We start from the raw sequence: 16,893 nt of genomic DNA on the forward strand, positions 1-16,893 counted from the left end.
ACCTTCAGTCGTGGCTCCCTCCTGCCGCAGCCCCACCTCCTCCACACCCGGTGAGCTTCGGGCGGTGAGCTTCGGCCGTTGCTCCTCCGAGGCCCCGCCCCCCGCGTCTGCGCTCTGGCGAAGGGGCGGGGCAGCGGCGCGCTGACACCTGGCGGCCGCGGGGGGCGGGCCGAAGGCAAGCGTGGGCTGGGATTGGCTGGGATAGCGAGGGGTGGGGAGGGGGGAAAGGAGGGGAGACGGTTGTAGGGCTCTTGCTAGTGCCCGAGCCTGTGCGGCCTGAGGGGCGCGGAGACTCAGGGGGAGGGAGACGGCAGCAGCATGGCGGCGGGGTATGAGCCGCCCAACCCTCCTCTTCCCCGCTGTCGCCGCCGTCGCCGCCGGAGTCGCTGGGACCCTTTAGTCTGCGTGTGTTAGTTGTAAGCCCGCTGCCCGCCCGTCAGCCCTCTGGCCCACCCGCCCTCCTCCCTATCTCTGTCAGTGGCAGCCCGAGGGTCGGGCGGGCCGGATAAAACTCCCTCTCCCACCCCGCCCACAAGCCTCGGGGCCCGGACCATGGAGGACGTGAAGCTGGAGTTCCCCTCGCTCCCGCAGTGCAAAGAAGACGCCGAGGTGAGTTTGTCCAGTGACTGCCACGCACAGGCCTTCCCGTGGGGCTCTTCGGCCGCGGGGCGACCCCAGGCCCCAACCGTCGAAGTCCCCAAGCTCCACCGGAGCCCTGTTGCCTCCTGAGAACGTCCTGGGACCTTGGGGAGAAGCGTCACTCACCGAATTCCTTTGACCCTCCTGAGACCCCGGCGGAGGGGCTGCTGGGTCTATTCTGCTTAATTAAATGGGAAGGGCAAAATTAGTCCTTTCTCCCCCAGGCTCGGCGTTGAGGACTGACTTTGAGTAAGGTTCCCCTTTTTATTGCCAAGGCAGTACGAGGGTAATGTTTTAAATTTCAGTTTGAGGGATATATTTGGTGTCATTCGCATGTGGGACACATGGTCCCACATGTGAGATAGATCTGGGGCCTGAGCTTTCGGAGTGCGCCTTCAAAAAGTTTTCCAAAGTAGTTGTTTTGTTTTGTTTTTTGGTATTTTTGAGGGAAAGCCGTGACCCGCAGAATAAAATGTCACAAAGCTAGCTCATTTCAATCTAAAAACTTCAATCATGAAACTTGCCCTTTGGAGGGGAGTTGTTACTGAGAATGAAATTGTTTTTAAACTGTCCTCCTGATTTCTGATTTGGGCTTCTTTTTACTCCACTTATATATTCTTTGACCAGCGTTTGTATTGAGTTTTTTCCCCATCTATTGCTAGTTTAAAATACTTTGTGATGTTGCAGACTTCTAAATTAGAATTTTCTGAAGACTAAATTAGTAAAAAAGACAAGGATACTCAGTTATGCCCTAGTAGGATCAAGATAGAAATTAAAATTTCTAGGTCTAAATATCTTAAAAATAATTGGAAAGTAAAACTTTTTAAGAAACCATTCAGTTTATACCAAATATTCATTTTTTTTTTTTAGTATCTTCATTTGGGGTTCACATTTGGAGGGATCATTTGCTTGTGGTAGTAGTCTTTCAGAAATTCATATTTTAAGAGTAGACTCTTAAATAGGAAAAAAAAAGTTGAATTTAGGTTAGTCAAAAATGAATTTACACTTTTTTATTTGTTTAATATGGAATAATGTGAATGAGGAATATGCTTTTTGTCCTTAAAAATGATTCAGTGATTTCATCCTGAAAGCAACCTTAGAAATAATGTAGAACATTCTCTCTTTTCAGGTGAAGAGAGTGTAGTTTACTGAGAATAAGTGATATGCCAAGGTAACAGTAGCATAAGACACAGTTGAGAACCTTGGTCTCTTGGTTCCTAATTCATTGTTTTTAATACACCTCAATTTTTCCCTGCTCTAATCTTAAAAATTCTAATTTAAAATGTTTGCAGACTTGGGGCACCTGGGTGGCTCAGTGGGTTAGGCATCCAACTTCGGCTCGGGTCATGATCTCACGGTCCGTGAGTTCGAGCCCCGCGTCGGGCTCTCTGCTGACAGCTCAGAGCCTGGAGCCTGTTTCAGATTCTGTGTCTCCCTCTCTCTGACCCTCCCCTGTTTATGCTGTCTCTCCCTGTCTCAAAAATAAATAAACATTAAAAAAAAATTTTTAAAAAAAATGTTTGCAGACTTGAACTTAATCTTTTATTGTGTATATAATATGCCTTATCCCTGTAAAAATGATAAAGTCTTACTGGGAATATAGCTTTCTTTCCTGTGTAAGGACAGAAGTAATGCTTAAAGCCCAGTAGATAATGATGCAAATGTTATTTACTGAAAGCCAGTTCATTCCTTTTTACATAGCATTGGATGTTTGTTTCCTTTTGGTTGCAAGTGACAAAAACCAGCTCAGACTAGCTGAAGCAAAAAGAAATGTAGTTAAATCCAGAAAGGTGGGGATGCAGCTGGTCTCAGGGACTTCCTAGACAGTATTATGATGCATCAGAACTGCCTCGGCCCCTTATCAGTGCTTGTCTCTACTTTCAGCATTTCTGCCTTTACTCTGGCTTCTCCGCAGATACGGACTTTGACTGTCAGCTGTTCAAGGTCATACCCTTACCGAGCTTACACATTGAAGAACAACAATATGTCTAAGCTTCAGTATTTGAAGTCTAGGGGATTGGCCTAACCTAGGTCATGTGCCCATCCTTTGGATTAGTCCCTATAGCCAGAATGGAGAAAATATAATGAGGAGCCCAGTATATGACCTAGAATTTACCCACTTGTGGCCAGGGGAGTGAAGTTTGTCATTGGTAGCCCTCCCACCAAAATCATAGGGGCATTTCCACAGGAGATGGAAGGTGCTTTCTGGGCAGACAGAACTAGAAATAACCATTAAATAGGGCATATAGTTACTCATGATAAACTAATAAAGCAGTGTTAATTTTGTAATTTGTCATGAAATATGTAAAGTATCAAATGGTCTTATGTAATTATGGTGACCAGCCAATAAGAGTGTTCTTCCACCTAGGAAGCATTTCATTGAAACCTAAATTACAGACCAAATGTTGCTTTAGTAAACATGGAATTCAAGTAGAGAGATTTTTATGCATGCACTTAATGATTGATGTGATCAAGTCATGACAGCTTGATGATCCTATCATCTCTGTAAGAATATTACTTCCTTGTTTCTTGAAACACTGGTCAAGGCATTCTGTTAGGACAATTCTAGCAAAAATTTAGCTGTGTTCAGATTGATTTGGAAACAGATTGTCACTCCTTTGTTTACAACTTGGCTGTGATTTCCCATTGTTTTGAGGATGAAATTCAAACCCTTAACTTAAAAAAAAATTTTTTTTAATGTTTATTTATTTTAGAGAGAGCACCAGAAGGGAAGGGGCAGAGAAAGAGGGAGGGCAGAAGATCCAAAGTGGGCTCCACGCTGACAGTAGAGAGTCCAATGTGGGGCTTGAACTCAGGAACTGTGAGATCATGACCTGAGCTGAAGTCGGAGGCTTAACTGACTGAGCCACCCAGCTGCCCAACCCTTAATTAACATCTGCAAGGTTGTATATAATCTGGCATCTGCCCTTTTTTTTTTTTTTGAGTTTATTTATTTTGAGAGAGAGCACCAGTGAGGGAAGGGCAGAGAGCAGCGAGGGAGAGAGAAAGAATCCCAAGCAGGCTCCAGAGAGCGAGGGAGAAAAAGAATTCAAGCAGGCTCTGTGCTATCAGTGCAGAGCCCTATGTGGGGCTCAATCTCAAGAACTGTGAGAACACAACCTGAGCTGGGAGCTTAACCTGCTGAGCCATCCAAGTGCCCCCTGCCTACCTTTCTAACCTTATAATGAGCTACTCTTCCTCTTGTTCCCTTCTCTGTTTGCCCTAGCCATGTTCATCTTCTCTCAGTTCTTGGGATGTTTTAGGCCCCACCCCCACTCCAGGACCTTTACATTTGCTATTATCCCCTGCTCTGGCTGCCAACACTATACTTGCCCTCACCTAATTAACTATTTGCTCTTCGATTAGATCTCAATTTAGGTAACATTTTTTCAGAAAGGCGTTCCCTGATTTTGCCAACTCCTCCTGTTCACAGCACCCCCCCCCCAATAGTTTAATCCTGCAGGTACACAATTCTCTGTAGCACTTGGTATTTTTATACCTTCCTTGTAACAGATATCATACTGATGGTTTTCCTTAATGTCTATTCTCCATATAGACTGAAAGTTTCCTAAGGGAGTTTATTCACCAAAATGTTCTTGCCTTAGTCCCCACTGTTTCTTGCACTTATCACAATGTCTGGTATATATCATAAGCTTAACAAATGTTGAATTAATATAAGAATCTTGGTTGGTTTTGATAGTAGAGTCTTGTGACAAGATTACAGTAGTTTTTTTTTTTAGATGTGAAGAAGAGAGCAGCTTACACTACCAATTTTTAAATAAAAAAAATTTTTTTTTACATTTATTTATTTTTGAGAGATAGAGCACAAGTGGAGGAGGGGCAGAGAGAGAAGGAGACACAGAATTGGAAGCAGGCTCCAGGCTCTGAGCTGTCAGCACAGAGCCCGACGTGGGGCTCGAACCCACAAACCATGAGATCGTGACCTGAGCCAAAGTCGGACGCTCAACCGACTGAGCCACCCAGGCACCCCACACTACCAATTTTTAAATAAATTAGTTGCATAGTTAGGGCTGTTGGTTTTATAATTCAATAATTGTTTTCTTTTCAGATAGAAAGTGTTATTTATTTCAGTTGCAATTTGGCAACTTAAATGTTACTCTTTCTGTTTTCTCTTTTGACTCCCATAGTACAGAATAAAAAATAGGAATTGCTTAATATTTCTGACTGAAGATCCTTTAAATTTAGAATGTTGCTGTTTAAACCTGACTATAGAGTAGAATTACTCAAGGGGCTTTTAAAAAATAACCATTCCTGGGCCCTATCATCACCTTCTCTGATTTAACTGATCTGAGATGGAACCAGATAATTCTAATGGCAGCTAGGTTTATGAGTAACTGACTTAAAATCATCTTACTTGAATGCCCTTCTACCTCTCTATATCCCTTCAATATTTATTTATTTGTTTGTTTATTTATTTATGAGTGCACCTGCATTTATAATCTATTTTGGTATTTTTTTTAATGTTTTTATTTATTTTTGAGACAGAGAGAGACCGAGCATGAGCAGGGGAGGGGCAGAGAGAGAAGGAGACACAGAATCTGAAGCAGGCTCCAGGCTCTGAGCTGTCAGCACAGAGCCTGACGCGGGGCTCAAACTCACAGACTGTGAGATCGTGACCTGAGCTGAAGTTGGACGCTTAACCGACTGAGCCACCCAGGCACCCCAATCTATTTTGGTATTTTTAAAGATTTTTTTAAATGTTTATTTTAGAGAGAAAGAGAGACAGAGCGTGAGTGGGGGAGGGGCAGAGAGAGAGGGAGACACAGAATCCAAAGCAGATTCCAGGCTCTGAGTTGTTAGTACAGAGCCCGACGCAGGGCTCGAACCCACAAACCGTGAGATCGTGACCTGAGCCAAAGTTGGACGCTTAACCGACTGAGCCACCCAGGTGCCCTTGTTTGGTATTTCTAAATGTTCTAGGTTTTAGCCAGCCTGATACATGTGCTGATAAGAATTAAGTTTTTATTTTATCTAATGGTTACAGTCTGTATCCTTTGCTGAGTTTATTTACTTACTTATTGATCTTTGAACATCTTTATAACATTTCCTGTTCCCAAAGTTCAATTTCTATCCCATCAATGCAATTGTATAGCTCATGTAACTGCATTTGTATGAGAAGGAAGGAGAGAACCTGAAAGGTGTTTTAATATGCCGTACCTTCTAGGTCATATTGATGATTGAAGGATTTTCACTTGTGAATTAATTTTCACCAGAAGCATGATATATATCACAATTAGGGGTATTTTGGTTTAGCTAGGTTGCTTTGGTTTGAAAAATATAGTTGGACTCCTTGACTAATCATCTGTGTTTGGGAAACCAATTCTACTAATTAACTATAGTAGTAATTCATAATAGATCATTGGGAATTTGCCCTATTACTACTGCCATATCTAAAAGATGGATTTTAGCAGCAGTGTGGGCAGGCTGAGATTAAGATTGAGTGTAATATAGGTTTGGTTGTAATATAAGATATGGTTGTTAGAAACATGTTCAGACAGATGGATGTCTGGTAGAACAAGACAGTGAGCATGAATGACTTAAAATCTTGGTCTAGTCTGCTAGAGGCATAGGCAGAATTGGTAGACAAGGCAGGATTAAGATTTGTTTTGCAGAGTAATAATCAGGACTAGGTAAACAAAGACGATAGGCGCTTGAGATCAAAATCTAATGCTAACACTAGGAATAGTTAATGACATTTTCTGTGAGAGAAAGCCTTTTAGATTTCAAAGGATCCATACCTATTACAACAAGTCTGATGGTCACAAAAGTAGGCTATGTGCTTATTTGTTAGGCGTATAGGAATAATTTTTCATTCTCTCCTGCTATACAACTTGTTTTTTACTCCTGTAATGTCTTCCTTATATAAATATAGCATACGTGTTCCATTGTATACAACCTTTTGGAAGTTCAAAATTTCTTTGAAGCCTCCTGATTCACTTAAAACTTCAGGTAAATTTTGCACTCTGTCCCATATGGTCATGTTTGTTTTAGTATAAAAATATTTTAAAGTAATGGCCAGTGAAGACACTTTTTCTCCAAAAAAAAAAAAAATTTCTTGGTAAAATTGATATGTTCTAGAAGGAAGCACATTTATCCTGTGTCTTTGAGTGCCTTCTGACATATTTATTGCCAGATATTCCCTGGAATATGTTCTCCTGGTTTTCTTTTTTCATGCATAATTTTTAGAGATTTCATTTGAGGTAAACTCAAAAGTACACATTTCTTTAATCACTTTTCTTCTTTCTGGCAGCTCTGACAGGTTTCTTCAGGAAGATAAGGCTGTCAGACTAATCAAGAATCTTTTTTCTTTTTTTTAAGAAAGGGGAAAAAAGAAAGATCCATAGAATCTAGTGCCATATATCTCCAAAATGCCTGTCATGTACTTATTCTGTGGCAGGCACTATGCTCAGTGTTAGGGGTACCATGATGAAAATGACAGTCTTTGGCCTAAGTTCTTTAAAAACTTTTAAATATAAAAGGTTATAACGTATTGGTAAGTTAAAGAAGCACATGAACATTTATGTGTTCAATGTACAAATTGATTACATTTCCCCCTCTCTTGGCTTGGAAATTATATACTTTATTTCTGTTAATCCCTATTTTAATAATATAATCATTTTATGTAGTCAATATTTGTTTGATTACTGTTTGCTATATAGTTCCTTCTTACATTGAGAGGCTGTTGGGTGTCAGTTTTTCTGGAGTCAGACTGCTTTAACTCAGTTACTTAGGCTCTGTACCTAAAGTAGAAATGAAAGAGAAAACAATACCATTTCAAAAATATGTTTTGGAAATTCCTTTAATAGGAGTCTACTGGTAGTAAACTCTCTGTTTTTGTTTGAATGGAATCAATCTTGTATCTCACTCTTGTTCTTGAAAGATGATTTTCTGAGCATATATTCTAGGTTCGCCATTATTTATTTCACTACTTTCAATGCATTATTCTTCAGTCTTATTCTTGCAGTTGAGAAGTCAAGGACAGTCTAATTGTCTTTCTTTTGTATTTAATATCTTGGTTTTGTTGCATGCTCTCTTTTCTTAAGTAGGAGTAAAAATTTATACTGAGTGTAATGCACAAATATTAAGTCCACAATTCAGTAATTTTTATTAAATATATACAGCAGTGTAATCCTACTCTTATCAAGATATATACCAGTTCTATTAGTGTAGAAAGTTATTTCATGTTCATTTCCAGGCAATCCCTACCCTGCTCCACAATAGGCATTGAATAATATGATTTCTGTAACCATAGTTTAGTTTTATCTGTTCTTGAACTTTAAATAGAATCATGTAAAGTGGACTCTTTTGTTTATGGCTTTTTTAATTTAACATAATATGTGTGAAATTCACCTATGTTGTACTTATGGGTAGTAATAGATTTTTTATTGCTGAATATTATTTCATTGTATGAATATACAGTAGACATTTGGGTTTTTTTGGAGTTGATGAATAAAGGTGCTTTAAATAGTCTTGTGTAAGTCTTTTTGTGGACATACGTTTTTATTTCTCTGTTAAATCCTAGGAGTGGAATTGCTAGATTATATAGGGTAGCTGTATGTTTATCATTTCATTTTACACTCCAGTTAGCAATGTTGAGACTCCTAGTTGCTCCACATCATCACTAACATTTGGTGTTGTGTTTTTAACTTTAGCCATTAGTGGTTGTGTAGTGGTATTTTGTGTTTTTAATTTGAATTTCCCTAATGACCAGTGATGTTGAGCACCTTTGCATGTGCTGTTGGCCATTTATATACCTTCCATGGTGGGATGTCTGTTAGTTCTTTTCCCATTTAAAAAATTGGGTTGTCACTTTATTGTTGATGCATATTTATGTATTTTGGATATACGTCTTTTGTTGGGTATATAAATTACAAATATTTTCTTTCAGTTTGTGGCTTGCTTTTTTGTTCTGTTAGCAGTGTATTTCATTGAGCAGAAGTTTTTAATTTTCATGAAAGCGAATTTATCAAAATTTTTTTCCTTTATGCTTAGTACCTTTTGTGCCCTCTTTAAGACATCTTTGCTTTTCCCAAGGTTGCAAAGATATTGTTTTCTCCTAGAAGTTTTATCATTTTTGCATTTATATATATTTATACACATACACCTTTTTTCCCCCCATTTATTCAACAAATATGTATTGAGTGCCTACTGTGTGCCAGGCACTGTCATCAAATGTTGGGAATACATACAACAGTGAAGACCAGATGTTTGTATGTGAGGAGGGTTTAGAGTGGGGGGTGATGAGGGGTCAAGATCAAGATTTATTTTCTAGATATTTGTCTAATTGTTCCCACACCATTTGTTGAAAGATTTTTTTTTTCTACATTGAAATGCCTTGTTATCTTTCAGGAAAATTGAGTGCATATATGAAGGTCTTTTGGACTCTGTTCTTTTCCATTTCTCTCTTTGCTTTTAGTGTGGAAAAAGAATTTCTTCTCTTTATGTGTGGTGTGCTCTACTTAACTTTGTATTTCTTTCCTTTATCTTGCTTGGGAATTGTTGAGCTACTTATTTCTGGGGTGTGGTGTCTTTAACCAGTTTTGGAAAATTCTTATTAATATCTTGTGTAATATTATCTCTCCTTTATTTTCTCTCCCTTCTGGAACTTAGATTTTATGGAAGTTAGACTTCTTAATTCAATCTTAATAAGTCTATTAACTGATCATATTTTCCAACACTGAATTTAGATCATTTTTTCAATTCTATTTTCCAGTACACAAGTTCTCTCTTTGTCTACTGTTTAGTCTATCCACTGATTTTATTTATTTATTTATTTATTTATTTAATGTTTTATTTTTATTTTTGAGGGAGAGAGGGACAGAGCACGAGTGGGGGAGTGGCAGAGAGGAGACAGAATCCAAAGTAGGCTCCAGGCTCTGAGCTGTTAGCACAGAGCCCCACGTGGGGCTCAAATCCATAAACCCTGAGCTATGACCTGAGCCGAAGTCTGCCGCTTAAACCAGTATTTTCCTCCTCTTAAAATTTGATTCTTAATTGTGAGCTCATTGGAATTCATCTCTGTGAATTATTTCTGATCTAGGTTTAGGGTATGCTTCTCCAGAGAGAAAATGCATTTGTTTTTTCCAAGAACCCATGGACATGATCTACCCAGGACCACTTGACATTCAATTTTCACTTGACCTAACAAAAATAATTGAATTCTAATGCCAAAGTTGAGCAAAGGCCAGGTTGTGGCCACCACTACTACCACATTCTACTCAGAGCCAAAGCTCAGAAAGGCAAAGGTACTCATTTACTGGGGATGAGGTGAGTCATCCCCCACCCTCCCTGCCAACCTCCCCAGTTTATCATTCACTGAGAGTGTTGCCTTTTCAGTGTTTCTCATTTACTGAGAGTGTTTATCCACTGAGAGTGTTGCTTTTTGGTGTTGATCTGACTTCCCTCTTTTTTTTTTTTAAATTTTTTTTTTCAACGTTTATTTATTTTTGGGACAGAGAGAGACAGAGCATGAACGGGGGAGGGGCAGAGAGAGAGGAAGACACAGAATCGGAAACAGGCTCCAGGCTCTGAGCCATCAGCCCAGAGCCTGATGCGGGGCTCGAACTCACGGACCGCGAGATCGTGACCTGGCTGAAGTCGGACGCTTAACCGACTGCGCCACCCAGGCGCCCCGATCTGACTTCCCTCTTGATCAGGTCCTAGGCTTTGTCTTATGTCTCACATGTACAGTGTCATTTAAATTAAGGCCATGGTGAGGATATGGAACAGATAGAACTCCCATATGTTGCTGGTGAGAGTGTAAATTGGTTTTGGAAAACTTTTGATAGTGTCTAGTAAAGCCAAAAGTAGGCCTACTCTGTGACCTAGTAATTCCATTGCTACTTTTTTTTTAAAAAGATTTTATTTTTTAAAGTAATCTATACACCCAATGTGGAGCTTGAACTCACAACCCCAAGATCGAGTCGCATGCTCTTCTGACTGAGCCAGCCAGGTGCTCCTCCATTGTTACTTTTATATCCAAGAGAAAGAAATGCATGTGTGTATCAAGGGGAACATAAAATAATTATCATAGCACCTTTATTCTTATTTGCCCAAACCCTGAAGCTACTTAAATCTCCACCAACAGGATAATGAGTAAATTGTGGAATATTCATACAATAGTATACTGCACAGCAATAAAAAGGACCAAACTACTAGCATGCAACATGGATAAATCTCACAGGCATTAGGCTGAGTGAAAGAAGCCAGACATAAAATAGTACTGTTGTGATTCCATTTATATTTGGTTCAAGAATAGCTAAAACTAGTCTATATTGATAGAAGTCAGTGGTCACCTCTGAAAGAGAGGGTTTTGACTGAGAAGAGAAAGGAGGGAACTTCCTGGGATGATAGAAATCTTGATCTGGATGGTGATTACATGGATATATTGCTTGTAAAAATTCATTGAGCTCTACGTTCATATTTGGGCATTTTAACACTTCATTCTGTGTTCTTTTATACTCCCATTTTAAAAGAACGAAGATAATAAGGCCATGAAAGATCAGTAGATCCTTTCAGGATATGGCTTCTCAGGTTTATAGTCTATTTCTGCTACATTGCCAAGGTCCATTTTCAACATGTAAAACAAAAAATACTTAGTTTCTCTTCTTTATTAAAAAAAAAAAAAATGCTGGTTGTCATTGCAGGAGTACTATTCTGTCTTTTCTGTAGCCAGACTCAAGAAGTTTGCTGCTTGGGGTACATTAAATTGAACACAACCCAAGGAAGTGTTGAAAGCAAAGAGTTTTTATTGTCGCAGGTGAGGAGACAGGGAAATGGCTCTCAAAGCACTGTCTCCCCTTGGGGTTCATGCATGAAACTTTTGTTCAGTGTGCTAGGAAACAGAGCCAGGATGCTTGATACATTAAGGAACTTACATATATTTTGTTACCTAGGCTCTTGGGTTCAACTTTGCATGCTTAAGTATGTCAACATACTAGTGCATACATTGTATGTTCAAAAAATGGTTGGAGAACCTTGCCCATAGGAGATCTTAGTCTTATAATGAGCTAAAGGTAACTTTAAGGGCAACTCAGGGCACTTCTACATAGGTGAAAAGCTCCAAACTGGGTCAAACTGGCTCATGCAAGAAGGTAACTCTGGTGGAACACCTAGCCATAGCTGCTTGTTCTGCAAAACACCACATTCTTTCCTGCTTTCCTTGCTTTTCCCTCTTCCCCCTCCTCCCATCTGCTGATAGCTTGCCACCCCTCTGATAGGGGTAATTCCCCATTGCATCCTAGCTAAGATGGAATTCCATTACAGGTATATAATATTTCTACCTTATGTGTTAAAAATACTTTTCTAATTTAGAAGATCTAGGCGAAGGGTAAGGGGAATTCCTTGCACTATTTTTAACTTTTCTGTAGTTCTAAAATTATTTAAAAATGAAAAAGGTTTTATCTGTTTAAATGAATGTTTAAATGAAGTATATTTGACATAGCATTATATTAGTTTCAGGTGTATTACATTGTGATTGGACATTTCTGTATTTTTAAGTAATCTCTACACTCAGTGTGGGGCTTAAATTTACAGCCCCCTGATCAAGAGTCTCATACGCTACCAACTGAGCCAGCAAGGGACCCCTGGACAGTTCTGTACATTACGCAGTGCTCACATTGATACATGTAGTTAACTTCTGTCACCATACAAAGTTATTCCAAATTATTGACTATCTTCCCTATGCTGTACTTTTCAACTCCATAACTTATTTTATAACTGGAAGCTTATACCCTTTGATCCCTTTCATCTGAAAATAAAAGTTGTGGGTTTTTTTGTTTTTTTTTTTTAAAGCTTTTCCAGTTTTAACTTTAGGAAGCTCATTTCTATTTATAATTTTGAGTTTTAAGCAGTCGGGTTAGAAACTTGGAATGCAGTCCATTTACAAATGAGGATTTGATTCTTTATCATATCAGTTCACTGGAATTGCTTTTTTCTTGTCCCAACTTTTAAAATGTTTTCTGTCTTTTGCCATTGGCATTTTGCATTATTTTCCAACTTGTTTATATTGATCTGCATTCCAAAAAACAGGATGAATTCTTTACTTCCATGAAATGTATATTTAAAAGGAATTGAACTGAAAGAATCTTAAGATGAAGTAATGTATGAGAAAGCCTGTTTGATAAGCATCTAGAGGTTTAGATCAGGGATGGCAAATACCTATTACTTAACACTCTTTGAGTCCATTGCAGATACTGCTCATTGATCAGAGTACTCTTCTTCCAGAGTCTTTGCTCACAGTGTTTTAGCTATCTACTGTTAGTTGATTAGAGTTAACTGAATGACAAAAAGCTATTTGACATTTCTGACTTGGTGGATCAGTTTTTGGGAGAAATTTCTGGAATATCCGTTCTTTTAGTTAATGAGCTATTCTATCCGTTGTATGAAGTAACATAATCATAATTTTGGAAGCCCAGTTACCTAAAGAATACCTTAATCATTGTTTCTTGCACTTAAATTTTTAGGTGTTTGTGAAGCCAATTGAATCTATTCATAGAATATTCTTTAAGTATAATGTATTTTTTTTTTTTAATCCATACACTTGTATGTCACATCTTAAACTTTTAATTGGGTAACATTTTTCATAATATTATTTATTTTCATTCTTGGGTTTTCTTTCTATTTAAAGGAATGGACCTACCCTATGAGACGAGAGATGCAGGTAAGATAACCTTTTTGTTTATTCAGGCCAGTCCATACTATTATTATCATCAAATAACTGATTTCACAAAGGATTTAAGACCTGTTGGCTCATGATCTGTAGGTTCCTCATTGAGTATTTAAAAAATCAACATATTTAAAGGTTAACATTAAAAAATGGGAAATGAATTGTTGCCTTTCTTCCTTATAGTAGAATCATGGTAATATATATACACACACACACACACACACACATATACATACATATATGTATGTATATACATATAAATATATACATATAAATGTAAATATACATATATATATTACCATGATTCTACTATATACATACATACATACATATATGTATATATATATATGTGCTGAGTCACTGTTTTTCCTAATCTGAAAAATTGGATACAATATTTATATTTCTGTTGAAAACAGTTTGCTTTCTGTGTTTGGCTAGTTTAGACAAGTCTATAAGATTTGACCATAAAGCAAATCACTCTTGAGTAATTGTTCCTCTTTGTGTCTGATTTCCAGACACAACTTCCATAATGAAGTCCTCCAGAAGACTGATTTGAATACTCCAAATGTGGAATAATAAAGTGATAGCTAACCTTCATAGCAGTTTGTTTTTCTTTTGCATTTCTTACTTACAGTCACTCTGCTAGCCCCAGAATCAAGCAGTGTCTCCTGTTCCTAGAAATACCTTGACTTTTAAAAATATGTTTCCTTTCTCTATTAGTGAAAATTCTCTTTTAAAAAATATCTTAGTACCTATGAGGCATTTACTTGGTGCTATGGGAAATGCAAAGGGGAGTAAAATGTAATTTGTGCCCACAAGAAACTGATAGGAGAAATCAGACCCATACAAAAATAATTATGATGTTTCATAGAACAGAACTACAGAATTATACTGTATTATTATCTAGGCTATGGTATAGGTCAACTAAAATCTTTCTATATTGAGTTCACATAGAAAAATTTTAATCTAGCATTTGGAAAGTATTTAAATTGCTGAAACTGTCAATAGGCAAGCAGTTGATACTGGTCTTTTTTAAACTTTGCAAGAATACTTTTATTAACTGAAGGAAACAGTTCTAATCTTCTTGTATCTTGTGCTACTTTTGATTTGGCTGAATAAGGTTTTGTGTAATTCCAAAGGGGTAATTTTTCTTTATGTCTACTTTATTTCTAGACTAGAGCAGAGAATATAAGTAAAATAAGAGATGTTTTAATTAATCTAAAAGCCAGTCATACAATATGCTAATTTTATCCAAACTGCTTATAAAAAGCACTGTGGAAGTTCATATATCTGACTTTTCAGAACTGTATTTAAACTTTAAATGTTTCATTTGATATATAAAGCAAATCTGCATTTCTCTTCCCGGTCTTTGCTCAGTGTGGCTAGGGAATATTCCCTAGACAGCAAGCTTTTTTTTTTTTTTTTTTTTAATTTTTTTTTTTTTATGGTTTATTCATTTTTCAGAGACAGAGTGTGAGGGGGGAGGAGGAGACAGAGAGGGAGACACAGAATCTGAAGCAGTTTTCAGGCTCTGAGCTGTCAGCACAGAGCCCGACGCGGGGCTCGAACTCACGGACCGTGAGATCATGACCTGAGCCGAAGTCGGACGCTCAACCGACTGAGCCACCCAGGCGTCCCTAGATAGCAAGCTTTTTAATAAATTATTATAACAACTATGAAAACTCCACAAGTCCACTTATGTGGTACATGGTTTGTGTATATATATTTTTTTTTAATTTTTTTTTCAACGTTTATTTATTTTGTGGACAGAGAGAGACAGAGCATGAACGGGGGAGGGGCAGAGAGAGAGGGAGACACAGAATCGGAAACAGGCTCCAGGCTCCGAGCCATCAGCCCAGAGCCCGACGCGGGGCTCGAACTCACGGACCGCGAGATCGTGACCTGGCTGAAGTCGGACGCTTAACCGACTGCGCCACCCAGGCGCCCCGGTTTGTGTATATTTAAATTGTTGATGGTAAATATCTCAATTTTTTTTTTTCTAGGAAATTTTACCTGGATTGTTTTTAGGCCCATATTCTTCTGCCATGAAAAGCAAGGTATGAATTTTAGATTAAGTTCGTCAAGAGACTTTATTAACCAGCTTTTTTGGAATAAATTTTTTAGTTGTAAGAGAGAAGGTCCACAAATATTGCATGTCACTCTGGAGTAACTGCCTCTTTCCAAATTTTACTGTACCAGTGATTCTCAAATATTTCATCATCAATCACAAATGAGCTTTTATAAATCAGTTTTTTCATGAATCCATGTGTTTGAAAGATTTACCAATTGATAATTGACCTTTATTTACCCTCTAAAAGATTAGGTATCTATCATTGCTAATCATATCTCTGAACAGTGAGATAGAATTAAAGCCCAAAATAAGTGTATTTAACATTTTAGTTAATCTTTCCTTATCAAGGGTAAATGTGTGTATATGTGCATGTGTATGCACGTGTTTTAATTGGTAAAATCTTATTTCTGTTTTTCCAAACTTTAGAGACCTGGATGCTCCAGGTTGTAAAGTATTATACCACATATATGTCTCTTGTCTCCTATATAGTCAAACTGAAATGGATTTCTTTAGTAAAAGGCGAAAGATTTATGCGATTTGAAGAGAAACCAGAGCATTGAAATGGATTTCTTTAGTTACACATTTAACATGGTAGATTCTTTCTTTTTTTTTTTAATTTTTATTTATTGATTTTTTTAGATTCATTTTAATATATGTAGCAGTTTGCCACTTACTAGGGGATTCAGTCTTAGGAATTATGACAGTGCTACTAATTTGCTTTGAGTTATAATGTGAAACAGTGTATCACAAATGTTTTCCCTGATACCTTATTTTGAAGTCACTATTCTTGTGTATGATACCTACTCTACCTATGGTAAGTTTTGTAAAAAAAAATTTGTAGAATTTTTTTTCTTTTTTCTTTTTGTTTCGTTTTGGAGAGAGAGTGTGAGAGTTGGGGAGAGAGAGAGAATCTCAAGCAGGCTCCACGCTCAGTGCACAGCCCGATGCAGGGCTCAATCCCATGACCTTGGGATCATGACCTGAGCTGAAATCAAAAGTAGGATGCTCAACCGACTTAGCCACCCAGGTGCCCGCAAAACTGTAGAATTTTTAAATCTAATGATTTAATTTAATGTATTTATGAATTTTGGGTGGCTGTGAGGTTTTTTTTTGCTTGGTTTGTTTTTTAATGTTAGTTTATTTTTGCTAGAGATAAAGGATGAGCAGGGTAGGGGCAGAGAGAAAAGGAGACACAGAATCAGAAGCAGGCTCCAGGCTCCAGCTGTCAGCACAGAGTACAATGCAGGATGTCAAACCCACAAACCATGAGATCATGACCTGAGCTGAAGTTGGACGCTTAACCAACTGAGCCACCCAGTTGCCCTTTGATTGGGAGTTTTTTTAGAGTTAGAGTCATTTCTTTTTAACTGGAAGGCTTTTTGACTATTGAGGCATATATAAGAGTAAACCTAGTTTTGATGGTCTACAGCTGGGTTGGATAGGCACAGTGTTGCTTAAAAAAAAAAAGTACTAAGGAAAGGTTAGAGTAGTTAAC

General features: G+C 38.0%; 1 protein-coding gene across 2 annotated transcripts in view; it reads left to right on the forward strand.

The window, feature by feature from the left end:
- The first annotated feature begins 240 nt into the window (after positions 1–240).
- The window catches only part of STYX (serine/threonine/tyrosine interacting protein), a 38,038-nt gene continuing 21,385 nt past the window's right edge, over positions 241–16,893 (forward strand). For both annotated transcript variants that reach the window (XM_040477151.1, XM_040477152.1), the window contains exons 1-3: positions 241–609; positions 13,289–13,321; positions 15,331–15,384. In XM_040477151.1, the coding sequence (XP_040333085.1) occupies positions 553–609; positions 13,289–13,321; positions 15,331–15,384 (144 nt within the window). In that variant the 5' untranslated portion in view covers positions 241–552. The remainder of the gene's footprint in view (positions 610–13,288; positions 13,322–15,330; positions 15,385–16,893) is intronic.

This window comes from Herpailurus yagouaroundi, unplaced genomic scaffold (genome assembly GCF_014898765.1).
Source record: "Herpailurus yagouaroundi ecotype Mexico unplaced genomic scaffold, PumYag 141, whole genome shotgun sequence".
Taxonomy (NCBI): Eukaryota; Metazoa; Chordata; class Mammalia; order Carnivora; family Felidae; genus Herpailurus; species Herpailurus yagouaroundi.